This window comes from Acanthochromis polyacanthus, chromosome 16 (assembly GCF_021347895.1).
Source record: "Acanthochromis polyacanthus isolate Apoly-LR-REF ecotype Palm Island chromosome 16, KAUST_Apoly_ChrSc, whole genome shotgun sequence".
Lineage (NCBI taxonomy): Eukaryota > Metazoa > Chordata > Actinopteri > Pomacentridae > Acanthochromis > Acanthochromis polyacanthus.
The window spans coordinates 20,982,657-21,007,015 of record NC_067128.1 but is presented as its reverse complement, the minus strand read 5'-3'; the positions used below and the strand labels follow the sequence as shown (position 1 = coordinate 21,007,015).

Genomic DNA, 24,359 nt, shown 5'->3' with positions numbered 1-24,359 from the left:
GGGAGCTTGTTGCAAGGGCAAATGTAGTATACAGTTTGTGTGCGTGCATGGGTGTGTGTGTGTGTGTGTGTGTGTGTGTGTGTGTGTGTGTGTGTGTGTGTGTGTGTGTGCGTGTGTGTGTGTGTGTGCGACTGCATATGACAACAGACAAGGATTAATGCTTCCAGTGACAAAGCGTATCTCTCATTCCCCTGCCGCATATCACTGTATATTTATAGAGCTTGGCATGCTATCTGTATGCAAACATGAATGAGCGTGAATGGGCATACGTTTTTAAGCAAAACAGATTTATGGGGTTTTCTTCCGTTTTTTTTTTTTTTTTTTTAGGTCAAACCCAACACATTTGTGCTTTTCTGGGCAAATGTTGAGGAGCTCAACAAAGCGCAAGACACTGTCAAAGGTTTCAAGTCACACACACAGAAGAGTCCTGTAGCCCTGTCAAACAGCAGAATGCAGGATTTGGATAGGGCTATACCACTAGCTAGTATGTATCTCTTATGATGACATTAAGAAGCTCGTATGTTTGGAAGGTGAAGGTGATGAACCATCATTAGGTCACTTAGGGGTTCAAGCTTTGCAGAGTCAGTCCCAGCATTTGATTGAAGGATTCGCCAGAAGGACTGCACCGTTCAGCTGTTGGACAGCAGGTTTCCAAAATCACAGAGTGATGGAGTAAGTTCTCCTGCAGACCCCCATCCCCTCCTTTCCCCATCCACCCCCACGCTGCTATCCTCATTCCCCCATTTTCTCCACTCATCATCTTGAATTTCCTCTATGACAACCTAGGCACGAAGACATGCAGAAAATTACAAAGGGATTTTTCCCTATTAATAGCCAAACTGAATCCTTAAAAATGATTACATAATGATTAGCTATGGGTATTGAAGAAGATAGTCTGTCTGTTATTTTGAAGCCAAAAATTCTTTTGACATTTGTGGTCATAAGAAGATTGAAGGAGAGCTGTTTGGCCACACTGTCAAGATAAAAATCCCCTTGTTGCCCATCGAGAAGCCTGGTTGAAGAGCAATCCCTCCCACCCTAATGGATTCTGTTAGACTCACATACATCAGCACACACACCAGCGCAGATCGCTGCGATTGTTGGGGGAAGGAGGATCTTTCCCCAAAAAACTAAAGACAAATGTAATTGTCTTAGAGAGCTTCTTCTGAATTCCATCCACAGCAAGGTATAGCAATTACCTAATCTGCTGTGGCAACTTCTCATCTACCTGTTAAATTCACACACACACACACACACACACACACACACACACACACACACACACACACACACACACACACACACACACACACACACACGGATGTAACAGTTCCACAGAAAATGTCTTGAAAAAAATGCCCCCCCACCTCCAAAAAAAAGGCTAAAAAATTTTTTGCAGATGAGTCTGAGTCTTCTTACCTTGCTGCGAGTCTATGTTCCGGAGACATTGGAGCACATATGCGGTGCGTCTTCACACGGTGATAGGGAAGCAGCGGACTGTCATGCAGAGGTGTGTCACATCTGAGAACGGAGGGGAAAGCAGGATTTCTCCCCTGTTTTTCTGTTCCTTTCTTGTTTTTTCTTCCCAAAGCCCTCAGAGAAATGGAGCACTGACATAGGAGGAAGAAGAGGAGGAGGAGAAAGAGGAGGTGGAGGAGGAAGAGGAGGAGGTGGAGGTGGAGAAGGAGAAGGAGGAAGAGGAGGAGAGGGAAGGCTGAGGAGGGAGCAGTCTGCCGGGCTGGGCTGCTGTGGATCACCTGGAGCAGTGATGGGCTCTGCATTTACTCCTCCACTGCAGCAGTGCGAGGCAGCGGCGCGAGCTGCATGTTGCTCCCACAGATCACCACAAAACAAGGACACGGAGTCTCCATCTGCTGGATTCAGGATTCTGCAGCTCTGTAGCTCCACACGCTCCTATCCCCATCAGCATGCACACTCATGCTGTCTCTCTTTCCTTCTGGGGTTCTGTATCTGCAGTTCTCTGCTTTTGTGCCTTCGCCTCACGCTTCTCTCTCTCTGAAGGGGGGCTGTAATGAGTCAGAAACCAGCTGCCATGATATTTAGCTGTCAGTTTGCCTGCTCTGTGACAGCGCATTGACCGGTGCATGTGGTCATATGTCTGGTGCTCTTGGTGATAAAATACCAAGCTCAATAAAACCTCAGCCAACCTCACGCTCTCCCTGCGATGACATCACTCCTCCAACCAAAAAGGAGGGAGTTGTTTCCTGGTCTTGTTGGGACCCTGCTTACGTCACACAGATTTTTTCATGCCATGTGCAGGTGTTTAAAATGGCATTTAGTGCATCAAGAAAGTTAAGCAACAGTGAACATGATGCTAAAACTGATAGTTCTACTTCATGCCAGCACGGCACTAGCTCCAGGACAATTATAACATGAAACTTACACATATTTCCTGTTTTTGGAAGTCCTAAGATTACCTCTTACCCAAGCTACAGCCGCACACTCCACCAAGCAGTAAAGCACCTCATCTCCAAGTTTAGTCATCCTCACATTCCCCTCACGTCCTCCCTCCTTCACCGGCCTCTTCTCTGTCCTACAGCATAGCAGAGCTTCAAAGGTTGAGAGACAATCTGACACAGAAATAAGTACAGATTGGGAAAAGATCATACTGATTTTAGGCCAAACGCAAGACTATTTGGTATTCTGAAGAGCACGGGTGCTACTCCAGAGAAATATGAGTGCTCCTTCTCTAGATGAAAATGACATGTAAGCAATAACTGCAGCAGATCAAAAAGAATGGCACAGAAACATAGTCTGATTTTGTGTAGTAGTGCTCCAACAAAAAAGCTATGACACATGGTTTTCTTGTATTACATCAGTAGCAGTATGTGTGCAGACTGACAGCAAATCAAAATGGACTGAAAATGGTGTTCGTGTATATTTCAGAATCTATATTAGAAGGTAGTGTCTACAGATATGCTACGGGTACGGGTCCGTACCTGTAGCATCAACCATATTAGAAAGCTACAAGACCATTCATAAAATCAAAATGAAAAAAAAAAAATACTGGTGTTTTCCAAAGCATTGTGGACACAAAGAATTAGCTTAGCCACAAGTACAGGGAAGTCCTAGATCAAACCAAACGAGAAATATAATGATAAATCCAGAGAAGGAAGCTCTCTATAAGTGATCTCATACTTGAAGCTTTTACCCTCCTGGAAACACTACAAGCCAGTAAAAGACATGAGTGCACAGCAGGTCAGTCTTGCCACATGCAAGAACAGAATAATCACAGTACTAAAATGATCTTGATAGTTGACACATAACTGTCAAACAATTTCTACATTAAAAATCCTTAATTCAGTTAAGAACATACTAGCCATGTCATCTAGGGATTCTTTTGCATTTTGTCCTAACACAATTACACTTGCACAAACTGTTGAACAGAGCAAGCAACCAAATTAAGTAAACACATTCTTCCAATGCAACATGGCACACTGCCTGTACTGGGTGGTGAAAATGGCCAGTTTTTGAAATACACCAGTAGCTACAGTATGCCATAGCAGCAGTTGGAAATGCTATCAAAGTGAACAGTCCCACCTAGTGGTGTGATTCTGTTAAAGTTCAAACTCTCCTTCTGACAAAAAGTCATAAACAGCATCGCTGCTCCTGATATTTGACTTGCCTGCTTTATATTCCCTAAAACGATCTGGTCTGCACAGTCATTAACATTCTGCCTCAACCTTGAGAAAATGATGACTAAGGTATGAACAAAAGCAAGTTCTGCGGGTGGCTGATAAAGAAAAAAACTTGAACAATTCTTTAGGTAATGCTCATCAAAACAGCCGAGATGGTCCCGTATCTACACTTCATCACAAGCGTTTGTGCTGACAAAGCCTGTAAAACTACAGTAAGACACTACACATGATTAACTCATAGATAATCTCTGACGTGTGGTTGAGCTGAAACTCCAGTGTCAGCTCATTTGTAATGTAAAAAGACCTTTTCAGATTATAAACACATGATCTTTTTTCAAGCACCACTAATACTATCAAATTTCATGTGTGAGTTTCTTTTGTTACATAGGTGTTATGATCTCAAACATGGCAACAACACAAGCTAATAGAGTTAGGAGAAATACACTGAAGACACTGATGAGCAAAACAAAGAATTAAAACCTCAGTTTAAAAACAGCAAAACCTGACTTTAAAATGTTTGATCATTTTTCAGTTACACACCAACAAAGAAACTTTAATTGTCGTGTCGTTGGAATTAAAATACTATTTTCATGTGCTCCTCTATGTTTATTCTGACTCAAAAGATGCAGATTGTGGTTGTCAGCCTGCCATTGACCACGCATTTCACATGGCTTTCTCCTCCCCTTCTACTATCTGCATGTTACTATTCTCTACGGTAAACAACAACAAGCACTTCTGGACAGGAACATAAGTGCTGAAACTTTTTGAATAGTCTGTTTTCCCACAGCCGAATAATAATAAGGTGCAGTTACATCATTGTAGTAAGGGCTTAGCCAACACTACAGAATGCTCTGCCTAAATGAAACTACTATGCCGTATTTCTGACCAATTAAATTAAAATTCACAGAATTGAGCATTAATATTACTCATCCTATTTGGAACAGCCAGATGTTTACAGTACATGGGTATATTCTGGTAAGGGTATTAAAGCCACTGAACAATTCCATCCATCCATCCATCCATCCATCCATCCATTCATCCATCCATCCATCCATCCATCCATCCATTTTCTACAGAATGCTTTATCATCTGTAGGCTGATTCTAATAAAGAATTTCCTGGCTGATTCTTCTTTTGCTACGTACAGTAGTTATGGATTATCAAATATGATTAAACAGGAAGTTCAGTTTTGCCACTTCTTCATAACGTAATCAATTATAAAGGCAATAGCAGATTCATTAACTAACAGTCCTTTTCACGCATTTGGATCGCTTGGCAAAAAGAATAACTTTGATGACGAGGAAAGAGCGCAAACCATGCTGCTTTTAAAAATCACATGGGTTGTAGGGCTGATAAACATGGAGACAGCAGCAGTGTGCACAGGAATGTTACCTGTTACATGAATGAAGCACACCATGTTGTTTAGTTGTTACAGTATTATTCTCTATGTACCTGTTTCTGTCCGTTGTGTCAGAGAATAAAATTTTCATGGCAAGAAAAAAAATGAATAAATGTAAGATTACTCTTTAAAGATTTCATCTTGGCCTTTGGCTTCAAAAGCATAACAGTGGCAGTGAGGTATTTGAGGTTCGTGCTGATGTGAGACAGCATTTCATCATCTACAATGCCTGAAAATGCCAAGAGAAAGGCAGTGGACTCCTGCAGTGCTTTTTTTCTTGGATGGATCTCTGTGCTCTGACCTCAACTGACAGAAGGATCCGTGCTGAGTTTAACTAATTAACAACTATCTTTGCTCTGTATTCAAATTCTCCACACATCATATAACTACCATAGTACCACAAGTTTGTTCGCCGTCTTTGCCAACCTGTTCTCTTTAAGGGTCTTGCTCTACAGTTGTCTCAAGCACATGAAACATAAACATGCTCAGCACACAGAGTCAAAAGCAGCAGTTAATACTTGTGACTGTAAGTAGGGCCAAATGATTAGCAGAAAAATAGTTAACAACTGCAATTTTTCCAATAGATATTGCAACTGGGGTTCCACAGTGGTGTAGCGATTAGCATTTTCACCTTGCAGCAAGAAGATCCCTGGTCTGTGTCCCAGACTTTCCGGGATCTTTCTGCATGAAGTTTGCATGTCCTCCTATGTGAGTTTTCTCCAGGTACTTCCTCCCACAGTCCAAATATATGCAGAGGTTACTTGATGATTCTAAAATTGCCCGTAGGTGTGAATGTGAGTGTGACTGTTTGTACATGTGGCCCTGTGATGGACTGGTGACCTGTACAGGGTGTCCACTACCTTCGCCCCAAGTCAGCTGGGATAGGCTCCAGTCCACCACCGCCCCCCCGCCCCCCATCCCCCCCTAATGAGGATCAAGCAGTGTATAGACAATAGATGGATGGCTATTGCAACTGCAATTTGAATTGCAAAACATTTTTTCAACTGTGAAGTGACGTGAAGATTCAATTCAGTACTGGCAGTGCAACACACTGAAAACAGGTGATGGACCACTGATGGAGATACCATCAAATGTGTGACTGCTAAACAAAGAGATCATGAATTTGTAAAACTAATAACATGACAGCTTCAACCCAAATTAATGTTGCTTTGTTTCCACTAAATTTGTAAATAAAAAATAAAAAAAGGCAACTGTTTTCTAACTTGATCAACTTTGAAAGATGAAAATATATATCTGGTCATTGATTAAACTCCTAAAAACTAGTATAGTAAAAACTAATTTTTGAATAAAAATTACTGACTGATATTGCTTGCTATTTTCAAATTAGCAAAGAGCATGTTACAGTAGATGTATATTTTATTGCATTTTTATGAAGGAACGGTGGTTAAAGACTAAGTCTACTGCACATGATTACAAAAGTAGGCTTTGTGCTAGTTGACCATGACTGTGGTCATTTAATATTACATATTTATTTCATCTCACTTAGACAGCTGCAACAGCCCTTTTACCTGCCTGAACCAGAAAGATATTGATCAGCTTCAGAATGTAAAGAACTCAACTGCCAGGCTTTAAACCACAACCAAGACATGTGATCACATCATTCAATTTCAATCTCTTCACATCAACTCCCAGTACATCTTATATTTTAAGCTGTATATTTTAAGATTTTATTAATAATTTTGAAGGTCTGTCATGCCCTCTTGGCTAGCTACAGTTATGATGTTTTAGTGCTGTACACACTGGTACGGACAGACCAGTGACCCAGCTGAAAGCTAAAGGGGAAACTGAAACATGCTGAGGTTAATTGGTGACTCTGAATTGTCTGTAGGTGTGAATGCGAGTGTGATTGTTTGTCTGTACATGTAGTCCTGTGATAGATTAGTTACCTGTCCAGGGTGTCCCTTGCCTTCACCCTAAGTCAGCTGGGATAGACTCCAGCATCCCCCTGACAGAGAAGGTTTCACCACCACACTGTCATTCCTTCAGATCACGGCTACTACTATAAAGCCGCTACACAAAATGAAAAGACAGAGCTGCCTATTAGTCTGAGCAACTCCTCGTCATCATTCACCCCTCCCACCGCTTACCTGAGTCCTTCTCAAAGAAAAGACAGCAGTGAGTCTGTAGTAGCCATGGTAACACCTGTGACAAATGAAAAGATGGATGACAGATATAGTACAATACAGCTGAGTCACCACACACACACATACACATTGGCTGAATGGAGGGGAGCAGCACAATGCGAACATGTGGGCATTTCTGGACAGAGGAAATTTGAGAGAGGAAGCTGTGGGTCCCCTCCATTCTCAATGGCTTTAACTGCCCTCACCCTCCCTCCCTCCTCCCCATCTCCACCTCCAAACACATGAACACCTCACCCACACACCCCGCATCATTGATGCTGATGACTGTAGGAATCAGGAATACTATGACAAGTGAGCAAATCCTTCACACACTGACTCACTGATCGCCCTACAGAACTTCACACAGTTTCTAACATGCACACTTTGCGTGGCCAGGTGCGACGCCCTGGTTTCAGATGGTCTAAATCAGCCTCCATCACAGCTCATGTAGATGCACCTGAGATTAACCAACAACAACAACAAAAACAACAACAACAACAACAGGGAGCAGCGCTGCGCTGCTTCATGCTCACACACTGCGCGTCCTTCCTACCTTTTTCAGCGCTGACATCTTCCGCCCCGCAGAAGGTCACTTCTTCTTCTTCTTCGACAGTATACGGGAGATAAATAAGTGGAAGGCGATCATGTCCCCTGATATCGGTGAAACTGCTCATTGCCTTGCTCTCTGGAAACAACTGCAGCACGGCAGCCGTAGTTTCCCATGATGAAAGCGGCTTCTGTGGCTTTTCTTGTCCGACGCAAGTCCTGCTGCAGCGGCAGACTTCATCTTCTGGAGATGACTTAGAACGCACTGATGTTCTTCTCACTGGACGCACTGCTCCTCTGCTGAAGGCAGCTGGTATCAGACGCCATTTTTACAAAGTCTGCACCCACTGTCACCCATTTCTATTGACCCAATGGATAAGAAATAACGCTGCACGCAACTTCTAATGCAAACAGAAATCAGGGAGTGTTAATAAAGTAGAAGCACTCCCTCAGTGCACCCCACCACTAAACCCTCCAAACACCCTGCAGATGATTTAAAGTGAAAATACACAGAGACTGTAGTATGTGTTCTGGTGGCTGACAGTAAATGTGACTTTTATAGTTGGAAACAGTTACAATTATTTATTCAAGTTTTTTATTCAGTTGCCTTTGTAGTTTAATATTTTTGGGGTACGATGTATTAAAAGTAAAATATAATTATGACAAATGCTATTAAACCGAAGAATAGAGTTGAATTATGTAATAATGAAGGCTTTAGTAATCAGTGATGTTTTGATGATATATCTTCCAGCTGAGTGGACACACACACACTCACACACAGCTGGAAGATGATAAAGTAAAACATGCATTTTGGTGTAAAGACAAATTATATGCTTTCTAGAAAATTAAATCTGGAGTGCTCAAAACATAAAAATGTAAACTTAAGGCATTATAACTGTTAAACTATATTAGAAAAGTAGCAATACACAATGGTCTAACATGCATGAAATGTGTCACAAAATAATAGGGAAAAGTCTGAACATGTCTGGACATGTTCTCTGTAAAACATGACCTAATGATAACCTAATGAACATGTCCTCTTGTAAAACGTGATCTAGCAATGAAATATGATAACCTGATACCAAGATCTGACCAAAAGATGTAGAAAAATAAAATGGTGTCAGAACTATCTCTCTAAGAATATATCCTATAGGCATGAAGAAAATGGCCAACTCTCACAGCATAAAAGATGATGCACAGCTCAGTATGTTCAGCATTTTCTCGCGGTGTTATCACTGCTAAGAATTGCTCCTGGATTTTCTGTCCACAATAAATCCTGCTGCCTCTCAATGCAGACTTCTCCTGGTGATTCGCTGAAGATCTTTGAAGAAGCTTTTTAAACATTTAAACACGATCAAGTCTCAGAATCTGGCCCATGATTTGGGACTCAGTTTCCACTTCACCTACAAGTATTCAGTCCATTTGGAGATATTGTGATGGAGACTGAAACGCAATGAAAAATTGCAAAATTAGGCAGTAACACTGCTTTCACACCTTTATACTGCCATAATAAACATGTAACTGTCAGAAATGTGTAAATAAAGAGAGTAACAACAAATAAAAAGGTACATCTAAAATGCAAACGCCAACGTGTGATTAAACGGCCACTAACAGTTAGAATAATAATCACATTAATAAAAGGATAAAAGTCAGAAGTAATTCAAAAGAAAATATGTGACAAACAGAAGCAGCCTTCTCTGTGCATTTTACACCAACATTCAGCATGAAGCTAACAAATGACAATGAGTGAGGGGAATTTATGATTCACATTTAGTTATTATGTAGGACAGTGGAGAAAGATCGGAAATATGGGGAGAAGAGTGGCCACTGCGTCTATAGCCCTTTTTATGGGTCGCCCACTCAACCAGTTGAGCTACTGGGGCGCCCTATACATAGCTATTTTTATTTAGCACCTGCTTAATGGTTAGCATAAACATGAATCTATAAGCTCAGTCCTTGCTAAAATAGTTTTTCTTTTTAAAAAATATTTTTTATTAATAATTTTGGTGTGTTATGTCTCTACTTGGGCTCGTTTTGATAGAAGATCCCCAGTTCGCGTCCTGGCCTGCGATCTTTGTGTGGAGTTATGTTCTCTCTGTGCTGCGTGGGTTCTCACCAGGCATTCTGGCTGGTTAGTTGGTGATTCTGAATTGCCCATAAGTGTGAATGTGAGTGTGATTCTGTGTCTCTGTGTGTAGCCCTGTGATAGACTGGTGACCTGTCCAGGTTGTCCCCTGCCTTCACCCTAAGTCAGCTAGGATAGACTCCAGCCCACTTCAGAGGATTAAACGGTGTACAGATGATGGATGGATGTCTTTAATTGTCATAATTACTGAACACAATGTTTTGATAGCCATCTTTTAAAAATGACTTGCTCCAGTTAGCTTTCATGAATTGAATGAGTTCAACAATACTGTTGAACTTTTTAAATTGTTCAAAACTTTCTAAATTTTGAAGAGCAAGTGTCTGTTATACTCAGTATTTAAATCGCCCCACAAATTATGAATGACATTAAAAACCCTTCCAGCTGAACAAATTTGTCAAATCAAATTGTACCATTCTTACCCACTAAAAGAATGGGACTATTGAAATATCAGTAAGTTATACAAGAGTTTTCAGAATGGGAATGAGTGAAGCCAGTCACACACGCTCCTGGGAAGAGGCCAGAGTCCTAAAGCAGCAAAGCAGCCCCAGATCATCACACTACTACCATCATGTTTGACTGTTGGTATGATGTTCTTTTTCTGAACTGCTCTGTTACTTTGACTCCAGATGTAACGAGATGTAACTTCCAAAAAAGTTCAACTTTCGTCTCATCAGTCCTGAAAATATTCTACCAAAAGTCTTAGCTGTCATTCAGATTTTTTTTTTTTTTTTTTGCAAAAGTCAGATGAGCCTTTATGTTCTTTTTGGTCAGCAGTGATTTTCGCCATGGAACTCTGCCACGGATGCCATTTTTGCCCAGTCTCTTCCTTATTGTTGAGTCATGAACACTGACTCAAACTAGAGGCACACAACAACATTTTGATTCAGTGGTGGGAATAGGTCCCTTGAATGACTATTTAGAGTGCAGGTGCTTCTCAGCTTGAGGGCAGCAAATTTTCATTGTACAAAAGGAGACTGAAGCACATTGCTCAACTTGCAGCCTTTTACTGAGTAAACAGAGTAATCTGTCAACACTACTTTGTCTTCATCAGAGTCAAAATGGACAAGGACATGAGGCCAAACAGATATACTGACATGTAAATCAGGTGTGCAATTGTCATTGGATAAATGGTTCAACTATGGTTCACCAATCTATCGGTGATTGACTGGATGACAAATCCATGGGTTGAAGCTGCCATAGTCAGCGTCTAAGTGCCACAACCTTGATACCAATAATGTGAGAAACACGGGAGCACAGACCTGTCTTTAAGTTACAAAGGGAAAAAATGCAAGAAGTACCAGAACAAACATCTATCATAGGGCTCAAACTAAAGGAAATTTAAGAAACCCAGCAAATTATTTACATCAAAGAGTTAACATCATGTCAGGGACAAAACAAACCCAAAGTTAACAGGATGAAGGTACAGATACACAGTAATAAGTTATCTCTAAGTCAACACAGAAAACTAAGAGGAAACTCCACATATTCAGTCGTTCATTAGTGGCTCGATTGGTAAACACTTTTGCCTAAACTTTTACCGAGAAGATCCCAAGTTTGCATCCTCACCTTCCCGTGGTCTTTCTGCATGGAGTTTGCATGTTCTCCCTGTGTATGTGTGGGTTTTTGCTCATTTTGGGGTTTTTTCAGTTACTAATATCTCCTCCTCCCTGATAAAGTGGTAAATGCTGCTCTGCTTCAGTCTCCAATCAGTAAGACTTGGGCAACGCTTACACTTCTCCTTCTCTAAGTTAGCTACTCATAGCTGTGTTCACATGAATGGAGCTGCTGTGGACAACTCAAACTCGGAGATGTCACTGGCTGTTCACATGAAGGCAGCTTGGACAACTCTCACTCATGGGAAAAACAGGTGAAACGTGAAGAAAGTGTGGGCAATTTGCATATAAGAATAGCTCACAACTGTGAACTGGTTCTCAACGTTCACTTAAAAGAGCCGTTCAAGTGACTGGCTTGTTTCCGAACATCACATCTCTACCAGACACGTTCAGACTTTGCCTCAGCCCTCCATCACATTTTACCCATATTATTTTGTGACAGATTTCATGCATTTTGCACCATTATGTATTGTTAAGGGCTGCACAGTAGAGTAGTGGTTAGCACTTTCGCCCTGCAGTAAGAAGATCCCTGGTTCACATCCCGGCTTTCCCGGGATCTTTCTGCATGGAGTTTGCATGTTCTCCCTGTGCATGCGTGGGTTTTCTCCGTTCACTCCAGCTTCCTCCCACAGTCCAAAAATATGCTGAGGTTAATTGATTACTCTAAATTGCCTGTAGATGTGAATGTGAGTGTGATTGTTTGTCTTATATATGTAGCCCTCAAAACCATCAAAACATCAGTCATGAACAAAACATTCATCATTATGTATTTCATACACATGTTTTAACTCTATTATTCAGTCTAATAGCATTTGCCATAATTATATTATTATATTTACTTTTAGCACATCAGATCCCAAAACTATTACATTACAGGGGTGGCATATCATTCCAGAGAAGATTCATGAAGTTCAGAATTTTTTTATGACACTTATGCCTACTTTTCTAGAAGAGTTCCTAAGAGCCTTAAGACAATGTGTATGGTAATAACAGTGTGTGGGAGGGGAGTGAAGAAACATGGTGGGATTGATTGCTCAGAAACCGATTTTGCAGTGAGATGCATAGGTCACTCAGGAAACATGTGGGTGCAGAGCTGAACACTGCCTGAAGCTGAAAACAGTCTGCATCTCTTAACCTTTGCTCACCCTGCAGAAACCAGCAGACTGTACTTTGATGGAAACATTTCAAATCAATCTGAACTCACCAAATAAACAAAAGTTATGGATTACTTCAGTCTAACAATTCCAACAGTCTGCAAGTAGGTTTTAGTCAAATGGGAGGAATGGATTTCAGTCTAAAAGGTAAAACAAACACTGCTGCAGTGTGTACATAACCCTTACAAAACTTACACAAATGTATCATATACAATTGTTTTCTGAAAGTGTTGTTTTTCCATCTGCTGCTTTTGTGGAATATACAATTACTCCCATAGAATAACACTGAAATCAGAAATGATACAGTGAAATAACAACAAGCCCTGAAACTCATACGACCACACAGGTCGTATGTACGTGCCCCTGAATATGACCCATGAGAGCGTATTTAGGTTAGCGCCCCTACGGGAGACAGGACAGCATTACGGGATTTAATTCGCGAAATGGCTTTTCCCTCATGAAACGGCTTTTCCCTCGTGAAACGGCTTTTCCCTCACTTTCGCAAGACGGGTTTAGGGTTAGGGTTATGTTAGGGTTAGGGTTAGGGTTAGTGTTAGGTCAAAGTTTGTTCATGGTGACATTTCAGCTGAGACACCGGAGTGTCAATATTTACTCAACCGCTAGAGGTCGCTTAACTTCAAAACGTAACACTCGGTCGTAATACGGGCGTGTACAGACGACCTATGTGGTCATTTTTTCAAGGAGGACAGTCTCTGAAATAAGGAACACAAGAGAGATCATCTTAACAAGAAATTTAAAAACAGTGACGCATTTAGCAAGTCTAGAGTTCTAGACTGCAAAAGCACTACAAGCCTTAGTCCCAGTGGGAGTAACCTGAAGAGTAGAGGATTATGGTAATAGATCTTTCATATAAGAAGCGGTAGGTCAACAATAACAAATTTAATTCAGTGAGAAAATAAACAGAGAACCAGTGAACAGAAGCCATTATGGGAGTTATATGATCCTGTGATAATCCTGTCCGCAGTATTTTGAATCAAGTGAAGGTGATGAGGGAAAGCCAAAGTAATACTTGTTTAAAAAGCATTACAGAAATCTAGTCAAGAAAAAGTGAAAGCATTAACAACCTTGTGTAGATCCTCGGTAGATACGAAGGATCACATTTTAACTCCAGTAGCTCGATTTACCTCAGTAAATATTCTGCATCACACCAACAACTTTGTTTGTTCTAAAACTCAATATGAGTAAAAGTATATTTATTAGCAGGGCTACACAGTGGCTTGGTGGTTAGCATTTTCACCTTGCTGCTAGAAGATCCCCGGTTCACGAGCCCCCCTTCCCAGGATCTTTCTGCTTGGAGTTTGCATGTTCTTTCTGTGCATGGTACAGGTACTTCCATTTCCTCCCACAGCCCAAAAACATGCTGTCGTGTGTAGATAATGGATGTTTATAAGTTCTGTAAGTACTAAGTGTAGACAGTGGAGGGCACCAGAGACAACCATTGTTCTCTGTCTATGGTGCTGAAAGACTCAAATTGAATTACTTTAACCAAAGTGACAGTAAGAACGCTTTAGAGTCTGACAGATGTTTAAACTTGTTCTGTCTCTTCATGGTGCTGAAAACCCACTAGGATTCTGTAGTTTGAATTCAACAGATCACATATCAACTGATGTAATGCACATTTACAACATTTCTTTATAGTCTTTTTCTCTGCAGAAGTTGACTAGTTTGTCTTAGATTTCTATCAGCTAGCCAAACCTGCATCTGTCTTCATGTTTTCATCTTCAACTATTATATCTCTGGTTATTTTCTACATATGAATCTTGCATGTTGTTTCTCCTCCTGATTGCACTTAGTTTCCCCTGCAGCAGTTTTGCTGCCATTGTAATGGCATTGTAAGTTAAAGTGATTTGAAGTCCCTGCCTGTTGTGTCAAATGTACCAAAAAGCAAAGGGCCTTCATATACATATATATATATATATATATATATATATATATATATATATATATATATATATATGTATATATATATATATATATATATATATATGTATATATATATATATGGCATGCCGTTTAGGAAATTATATATATAATGAAAGTCGATATATATATAATGAAACTTGATATATATATAATGAAACTTGATATATATATAATGAAACTTGATATATATATAATGAAAGTCGATATATATATAATGAAACTTGATATATATATAATGAAACTTGATATATATATAATGAAAGTCGATATATATATAATGAAACTTGATATATATAATGAAAGTTGATATATATATATATATATCAACTTTCATTATATATATATCGACTTTCATTATATATATATATATCAACTTTCATTATATATATATCTCGACTTTCATTATATATATATATATCGACTTTCATTATATATATATATCGACTTTCACTATATATATATCAACTTTCATTATATATATATCAAGTTTCATTATATATATATATCAACTTTCATTATATATATATCAAGTTTCATTATATATATATCGACTTTCATTATATATATATATATCAACTTTCATTATATATATATCAAATCTTTTTTTCCTACCGAGCCCCGGAAGGGACATGTCCGTATGGCGAAGCGACAACGAAGGACACTCACCCGGACGAGAATTTTATTGAGTTTTATTTTAAAATCGGCCTGAAACACACAGACATTCAAGCAGTGCGATGCGCTAAGAGTCTGCCATGCAGACCAGCGATCCTGATAATGGTAAGTTTTATTTCTCCAACATCCTGCTGTTATCCTACTATGAATACGCTAGCTACAACAGTCCCACATCAGTATTATGAACGTTCCGCCAGCTAACGCGGTCCGGACACCGGATCAGTGATTAGAGGTTGGCGTTCAACTATTGTTTGCCAGCCAGTTAGCCGCTGGTAAGCTAACAAGCTATGAAACAACTCCTTATAAAACCGGAGGAAAGCAGCAGCAATATTTCAGTCCAAGACCTGTATTCAGAACCTCCCACGCTGTTACACAATGACCCATTAATCATATTACTGAACTATATGGTTATCATTGAAATTTCCCTTGAAGAACCAGTGAACTCTTTGCGAACACATTTTAATTTATGTGTTGATTATGTTTCGTATCAGTAATACAAGTCTAAAAAACTGATTGAAATGATCAAGTTAACACAATGAAGTAAAGAGTACTGGTAATCTGCAGCTATTTTCATAATTTCAAGGTGAAATTCTGATGTGTGATTTTCTAGCTTTGCAGATGTGGAAATCCAATGCACTGATTTCTTATACACAGATGCTTTTGGTGTTTTTTGTTGTAAAATAAAACAAGGCATTTATCACTGTTGGAAATTATTACAGGTATTATTTGTAACACTTTCTAACATTGTATGGACAAAGCAATAAATCAGTTAATGGATAAAATCATTTGTATTACAGATGCTATCAACAGCATGTCTTGTTCATTTTATTTAGTTGTCGGCCTTGGATGATGAGGTCCAGTTACCAGGAGCACTAGTCTGCAGCTTACTGGTTCCGTCCTGCAGCTCCTCCACGCTGTCCTCCTCTCTACAGACCAAATCAAGTAAGATCTGTTTAGACTATGCAGACATCAACATGATCAGTATGTTATCTTTTGACCCATCCTAAAATCACAAAATAGAACATTTACTTTAAGTTAACTGTGTTTATGAAAATAGAAAATAATTACTGACAACTAGTACTTTTTGGTGCTTTTATGCAGGAAAAGGGAACCAGGAAGCTGCTGTGGATCCTCTGCAGTATCTGGAGAGGTCAGAGGAACGGTTCTTGGAACAGATCGGAAGACACCAAGACGTGACCTCTGCCATGCTCCAGAACATCCAGAAGATGAATGAAAACCTTGGTTGCACTGATGGGACGCATGGTGTCGGTGCTGGAGCAACTGTCCCAGAATTAAACTGCATTGTTGACTATTGGCTTTTCTAGAAAATAAATCTTTTTTAGTACTTCACCTGTTTTGTATTTTACTCATGCACTTTGGGTGAATAAACAGAAATTTGTGATGAGAGATGCAAATTTTGTCTATAATGTACAGAGACTTTATTCAGTGTTCAGTGCACACTTTTGTTACACACATTTTGACAGATAAGCAGTTGTGCTTTTCAAGCAGATTTTAGTCAGAAACATCAGTAGCATACGTTGTTGTTTTTTTACTGTTACACCAATCTAGGTAGATAAACTGCACTACTGCAGCAGACATATTATTGAAATGTGCTTCTATTATGTGTCTACATACACTGCTCACAAATAGTTATTCAACTTTTGGGTGAAATTGATGGAAAATATAAAAAGTGCATGCTGTAGTGATATATCATAAAAGTAGGGTATTTAACTAGAAACATGCAATAGTGATTTCCTCATCTCAAAAAAAATTATTGAATCAAAAGCTAACAACAGTGGAGGGTATGTCACAATAAAAATGTCTCAGTTTGGACAGAACAGCAGCCTTCAGCTGAAATCCAGTACAATTGTGTCCCACCAGTGGCGTGATCATGGATGTGTCCAGGCAGCAGCTGACCTCTGCCTCGTAATTAGCCTTAAGACCAGCTATAAAGATAAACATAGATATTATCATTATCATCAACATATGGTGCATGTGTTTAACCTTTAAGCTATGTAGGGATGCAAATGTAGTCGAAGCTAAGTAGCTAAGCTAATGCTAACACGTTCAGTGTTCAGAATCAAAACATCTCTAAAAATTACCTGTTTTCTCAAACGTAGTCGCCATTCCCTGTGACAACCATGAAGACAGATAGATAATCACAGAAGAGCTCATCTGAAGAGCAAATGTCCAATAAGGTTCCTGTTTTTGTTTGCCATGTCCTTCCAGGGCTCAGTAGGAAAAAGTCTGAATATATGGAATGAAACTTTGAATAGATGGAATGAAAATCTGAACATTCTATATTCCGACTTTCATTATATATATATCAACTTTCATTATATATATATATCAACTTTCATTATATATATATCAATTTTCATTATATATATATCAAGTTTCATTATATATATATCGACTTTCATTATATATATATCAACTTTCATTATATATATATCGAGTTTCATTATATATATATATCAAGTTTCATTATATATATATCGAGTTTCATTATATATATATCAAGTTTCATTATATATATAATTTCCTAAACGGCATGTATGGCATGCCGTTTAGGAAATTATATATATAATGAAAGTCGATATATATATAATGAAACTTGATATATATATAATGAAAGTTGATATATATATAATGAAACTTGATATATATATAATGAAAGTCGATATATATATAATGAAACTTGATATATATATAATGAAACTTGATATATATATAATGAAACTTGATATATATATAATGAAACTTGATATATATATATAATGAAACTTGATATATATATAATGAAAGTCGATATATATATAATGAAACTTGATATATATATATAATGAAACTTGATATATATATAATGAAAGTCGATATATATATAATGAAACTTGATATATATATAATGAAACTTGATATATATATAATGAAAGTCGATATATATATAATGAAACTTGATATATATATAATGAAACTTGATATATATATAATGAAACTTGATATATATATAATGAAACTTGATATATATATAATGAAAGTTGATATATATATAATGAAAGTTGAGATATATATATAATGAAAGTCGGAATATAGAATGTTCAGATTTTCATTCCATCTATTCAAAGTTTCATTCCATATATTCAGACTTTTTCCTACTGAGCCCTGGAAGGACATGGCAAACAAAAACAGGAACCTTATTGGACATTTGCTCTTCAGATGAGCTCTTCTGTGATTATCTGTCTTCATGGTTGTCACAGGGAACGGCGACTACGTTTGAGAAAACAGGTAATTTTTAGAGATGTTTTGATTCTGAACACTGAACGTGTTAGCATTAGCTTAGCTACTTAGCTTCGACTACATTTGCATCCCTACATAGCTTAAAGGTTAAACACATGCACCATATGTTGATGATAATGATAATATCTATGTTTATCTTTATAGCTGGTCTTAAGGCTAATTACGAGGCAGAGGTCAGCTGCTGCCTGGACACATCCATGATCACGCCACTGGTGGGACACAATTGTACTGGATTTCAGCTGAAGGCTGTTGTTCTGTCCAAACTGAGACATTTTTATTGTGACATACCCTCCACTGTTGTTAGCTTTTGATTCAATAAATTTTTTTGAGATGAGGAAATCACTATTGCATGTTTCTAGTTAAATACCCTATTTTTATGATATATCACTAAAGCATGCACTTTTTATATTTTCCATCAATTTCACCCAAAAGTTGAATAACTATTTGTGAGCAGTGTATGTAGACACATAATAGAAGCACATTTCAATAATATGTCTGCTGCAGTAGTGCAGTTTATCTACCTAGATTGGTGTAACAGTAAAAAAAAACACATATGCTACTGATGTTTCTGACTAAAATCTGCTTGAAAAGCACAACTGCTTATCTGTCAAAATGTGTGTAACAAAAGTGTGCACTGAACACTGAATAAAGTCTCTGTACATTATAGACAAAATTTGCATCTCTCATCACAAATTTCTGTTTATTCACCCAAAGTGCATGAGTAAAATACAAAACAGGTGAAGTACTAAAAAAGATTTATTTTCTAGAAAAGCCAATAGTCAACAATGCAGTTTAATTCTGGGACAGTTGCTCCAGCACCGACGCCATGCGTCCCATCAGTGCAACCAAGGTTTTCATTCATCTTCTGGATGTTCTGCAGCATGGCAGAGGTCACGTCTTGGTGTCTTCTGATCTGTTCCAAGAACCGTTCCTCTGACCTCTCCAGATACTGCAGAGGATCCAAAGCAGCTTCCTGGTTCCCTTTTCCTGCATAAAAGCACCAAAAAGTATTAGTTGTCAGTAATTATTTTCTATTTTCATAAACACAGTTAACTTAAAGTAAATGTTCTATTTTGTGATTTTAGGATGGGTCAAAAGATAACATACTGATCATGTTGATGTCTGCATAGTCTAAACAGATCTTACTTGATTTGGTCTGTAGAGAGGAGGACGGCGTGGAGGAGCTGCAGGACGGAACCAGTAAGCTGCAGACTAGTGCTCCTGGTAACTGGACCTCATCATCCAAGGCCGACAACTTAATAAAATGAACAAGACATGCTGTTGATAGCATCTGTAATACAAATGATTTTATCCATTAACTGATTTATTGCTTTGTCCATACAATGTTAGAAAGTGTTACAAATAATACCTGTAATAATTTCCAACAGTGATAAATGCCTTGTTTTATTTTACAACAAAAAACACCAAAAGCATCTGTGTATAAGAAATCAGTGCATTGGATTTCCACATCTGCAAAGCTAGAAAATCACACATCAGAATTTTACCTTGAAATTATGAAAATAGCTGCAGATTACCAGTACTCTTTACTTCATTGTGTTAACTTGATCATTTGAATCAGTTTTTTAGACTTGTATTACTGATACGAAACATAATCAACACATAAATTAAAATGTGTTCGCAAAGAGTTCACTGGTTCTTCAAGGAAAATTTCAATGATAACCATATAGTTCAGTAATATGATTAATGGGTCATTGTGTAACAGCGTGGGAGGTTCTGAATACAGGTCTTGGACTGAAATATTGCTGCTGCTTTCCTCCGGTTTTATAAGGAGTTGTTTCATAGCTTGTTAGCTTACCAGCGGCTAACTGGCTGGCAAACAATAGTTCAACGCCAACCTCCAATCAGTGATCCGGTGTCCGGACCGCGTTAGCTGGCGGAACGTTCATAATACTGATGTGGGACTGTTGTAGCTAGCGTATTCATAGTAGGATAACAGCAGGATGTTGGAGAAATAAAACTTACCATTATCAGGATCGCTGGTCTGCATGGCAGACTCTTAGCGCATCGCACTGCTTGAATGTCTGTGTATTTCAGGCCGATTTCAAAATAAAACTCAATAAAATTCTCGTCCGGGTGAGTGTCCTTCATTGTCGCTTCGCCATACGGACATGTCCCTTCCGGGGCTCGGTAGGAAAAAAAGATTTGATATATATATAATGAAAGTTGATATATATATATATATAATGAAAGTCGATATATATATATATAAAATGAAAGTTGATATATATATATAATGAAAGTTGATATATATATAATGAAAGTCGATATATATATAATGAAAGTTGACATATATATAATGAAAGTCGATATATATATAATGAAACTTGATATATATATAATGAAAGTTGATATATATATATATATATATATATATATATATATATATATATATATATCAAGTTTCATTATATATATATCAAGTTTCATTATATATATATCAAGTTTCATTATATATATATCGACTTTCATTATATATATATATCAAGTTTCATTATATATATATCGACTTTCATTATATATATATCAAGTTTCATTATATATATATATCAAGTTTCGTTATATATATATCGACTTTCATTATATATATATCAAGTTTCATTATATATATATCAAGTTTCATTATATATATAATTTCCTAAACGGCATGCCATAGGCATGCCATATATATATATATATATGTATATATCCCTGGTCCCAGATTTGGATGCATCACTAAGCTGGCTTAGTGTCCATCATGTCTACTGTGGGATGCTGCTGCTGTCTTTCCTCCAGCCCACTGCTTCCAGCCGCCCATTTCAAAGTTAGCTTGCACTTATATGTATCATCTATGTTACTCTTATCATACATGTATGCCAATGTAACCTGTGTATGTTTCCTTGTCCCCCACACCCTCTTCATCCGTCCCTCTCCTGCCCCCTTTACCTCATTTGTGTGTCTCAGCCCAGCAGCAGATGGGTCCTCCCATATGAGCCAGGTTCCTGTTAGAAGGGAGTTTTTCTCTTGCCACTGTCGCCTTAGGGCTTGCTCTGGGGGTTCAAGCCACTTGGGTTCTGTAAAGTGTCTTGAGACAATTTAAACCGTAATTTGTGGTATAGAAATACAGTTGAATTGCAAATTGCAAATTGCCTGACCTCTGGCTTTGTTATTTTAGCTATGATCTATAGAATCGTTTGAAATAAGTTTAAAATCATCCCACACATTTAATTTTTAGGAAAAAAATGAGTACCACAAGCACTGCTTTGAGGCTGGATGTCAACCTATTGCTTATTACAAACTGGTCTGGATTGGATTTTATAAGTCACTGCCAGTTTAATGCTGAACTATCTTTAAGTGGCTCACAGAGATTAAAGCGCATCCAGGACCTTGTTCTTCTACCGTGGTATTAAGTGTGCGGCTTAGGTACAGCTATTTTCTATCTTTACTCGAGAGCTTTTGTATGTTTATAAAACCCCTCTGTCAAAATTCCCCAGACAATGGAATGCCAGCTGTGGCGTTGACCAAAGAAATTGTCACTACTTCTTACCACCCTTACATCTTGTCTCACAAAAATCCAAGGCTGAGAGCTCAAATTTGCACAAAAGCCATCTGAGTGCGAGGAGACGCAGTCACACTGAAGAACAGGACACTTGTGCAGCAACAGTACAGCTCAAAAACATAACAAAAACTGAACACAAAATGAAGAGATGATGCTATCAGATCGAAAGACCAAAATCTTTAATAAAGGGGTAATTCCAGAAATGGAGGACATTTGGGATTCAAAATTTTTGCTACACATCCATCAATAATAGGAAATATACTATCAAAGACTTGATTGGCTCAGCTTACTCGTCAATGGTACCTGTCACAGTCACAGCTTAGGCTGTGGGCTGTGGCAGTGCTCCCTCCTCCGTTCCTGCTCTCTCTCGCTTCACAGGTGTGTGCCGTCCTGACGAGCCCCAGGTGTAGACGATTAAGCAGCAGGTGGAAGCCAGCAGTTTCAACCTCTCCAGCGTCTTTTAAAAGTGGGATTCAGTTGTCACCTTTTGCTGGACTGTCTTCATCCCACACTTAATCTATGAGTTGAATAGTCTGTGCCATTCAGTCCTAGCCTTGGAGTAATTCTGTTTTTGTGTATTTTTTTAGCGTTGTCTTCTTCCTGCTGTTGGTGACCTGGTTCCTCTGATTCTCCACTGCTTCCCTGGATTCTGTGGACTGAGGATGTTTACCACCTTCACTGACCATTTTCCTACATCTGCCGGCTCTAGGGAAAAGCGCTCCCTCCATCCTGGCCCGCTTCATTTGTGGATCCCCTTTGGATGCCAGTCCCCTTGTGTGCTATCTGGATTCTGGAAGGAAAGGATTTCCAACTCCCTCCTGTTGAAGAGAAGCTGGCTCTTCCCTGTGGAGATGCTGTCCCCCATTTTGAGTCAGTAAGGTTTACCAGCCCGAGTAACACCAGAAGTATTTTTGTGACATCCTCTGTTAGAACCTTAATGGTAGCCTGTCTATCTAGTTTGGTTTGGGGATTTAGTTCTGGGCAATTTTCAGTTTACTCAAGGCTAGGTTTAGTTTTGGTTGGTTCTTCCTGTTGGTTGTTTTCCTACCTTGGTCATACCAATAGTGGGTTAACTGTAGCATTTGAGTTGTCATTAGTCCTCCTTGCCATTAGAGTTCAGTGTTCTCCTTTATGCGAGTTAGTAGTACTGTTTCCTGAATTAGTTTGTTTGTAGTTTTTCTGTGTTCTATCGATTATTGTAATAAAGAAGCTTTGCATTTCATCTGTGTCTTGCACTCATTTCCTGCTTCTGAGCCTCTACAATCTGCTGTAATGGTAACAATTTTTATTCCATGTTTTAGTTGTTTGCTAACTCTAATCACAGTAACAGTTGCTAATCCTTTCTAATGTTAGCTTTTTATCAGGCGTAGAAGCTCGCTGTTACTGCTGACCAAGAGAACAAACTTACTGATGCAGTAGAGAATTGAAGCTGCAAGCAGTGTTGAACGGGTTCTCACATCCTTGCTGGTCAGCGAATCCAAGCATGTCCACCAGGTAGTGGGGCAGAGTGTATTTGGGCCTATGGATGTGAGGACTGGTCTCTGATCATGCATGTGAAGTTTCAGGCTGATTGGAGCATGTACAGGCTAGATACAGAGTACTTCCTGTCCATCCACCAGGTGGCACTATGACTGACTGTATATTGGTCTATGACATGCATCAGGGTCAGTCATAAAGAGATATATTAATTAAAGCTGCAAGCAGCATTGGTTGGGTCCTCTCATTCTTGTGGCTTGGCTGTCACATGAATGTCCACAAGCTGGCGCTGTAACTGAGTGTATTGACCTATGGATGTGATCAATGGCCGGACTCTGATCACACATGCAAAGTTTCAGGTAGATTGGAGTATGTGCGGGCTGGTTAGATGGCCACAGCCTCAGACTTTTTTTTTTTTTTTTTTTTTTTTTTTTTTTTTTTTTTTTAAAGACTGTATAGCATTTTGAGCGCCCATGCCTGGTGTACACCCTGGCCAAATGTGAGCTCTTTTGGGGTCAGCCTGTTTCAGTTTGCTTTTGAAAATGTCTGAAATTGTCCAAAATATGCATATTTTAAAATGGTGGCATTCCTTGGTTCATTCATCACTTCCATGCTCTACGACTTTTGTGGAGCATTTTGATCACCTCTGCCTGGTGTACATCCTGACCAAGCTCGATCTGGGTTGTGCTGTTTGAATTTATAGGTTTTAAAAAATGTCCAAGAATGACACAATATTGTCCAACATATGAAT

General features: G+C 38.7%; 1 protein-coding gene and 2 long non-coding RNA genes across 14 annotated transcripts in view; 1 reads left to right on the top strand and 2 right to left on the bottom strand.

The window, feature by feature from the left end:
• The window catches only part of LOC110952175 (disks large-associated protein 2), a 147,801-nt gene extending 139,588 nt beyond the window's left edge, over positions 1–8,213 (bottom strand). For 5 of the 11 annotated variants that reach the window (XM_051960759.1, XM_051960752.1, XM_051960756.1 and 2 more), the window contains exon 1: positions 7,755–8,206. In XM_051960759.1, coding sequence (XP_051816719.1) covers positions 7,755–7,875 — 121 coding nt within the window. In that variant the 5' untranslated portion in view covers positions 7,876–8,206. Of the gene's footprint in view, positions 1–1,419; positions 2,181–7,165; positions 7,221–7,754 lie in introns of those variants that run through there. The other 6 variants (XM_051960753.1, XM_051960754.1, XM_051960755.1 and 3 more) reach the window with 5 other exon arrangements.
• Positions 8,214–15,024: 6,811 nt separating this feature from the next.
• On the top strand, positions 15,025–16,683 carry LOC127537710 (uncharacterized). Its single transcript, XR_007947520.1, has 3 exons — positions 15,025–15,381; positions 16,110–16,218; positions 16,378–16,683. It is a non-coding gene; the product is annotated as an uncharacterized LOC127537710 (long non-coding RNA).
• Positions 16,684–19,257: 2,574 nt separating this feature from the next.
• LOC127537709 (uncharacterized) lies at positions 19,258–20,797 on the bottom strand. 2 transcript variants are annotated; one of them, XR_007947519.1, is made up of 3 exons: positions 20,560–20,797; positions 19,723–19,867; positions 19,258–19,563 (listed from the first exon to the last, which is right to left on the bottom strand). It is a non-coding gene; the product is annotated as an uncharacterized LOC127537709 (long non-coding RNA). The 2 variants fall into 2 exon arrangements; XR_007947518.1 differs by lacking the exon at positions 20,560–20,797 and having other exon boundaries at positions 19,723–20,549.
• Positions 20,798–24,359: the final 3,562 nt, after the last annotated feature.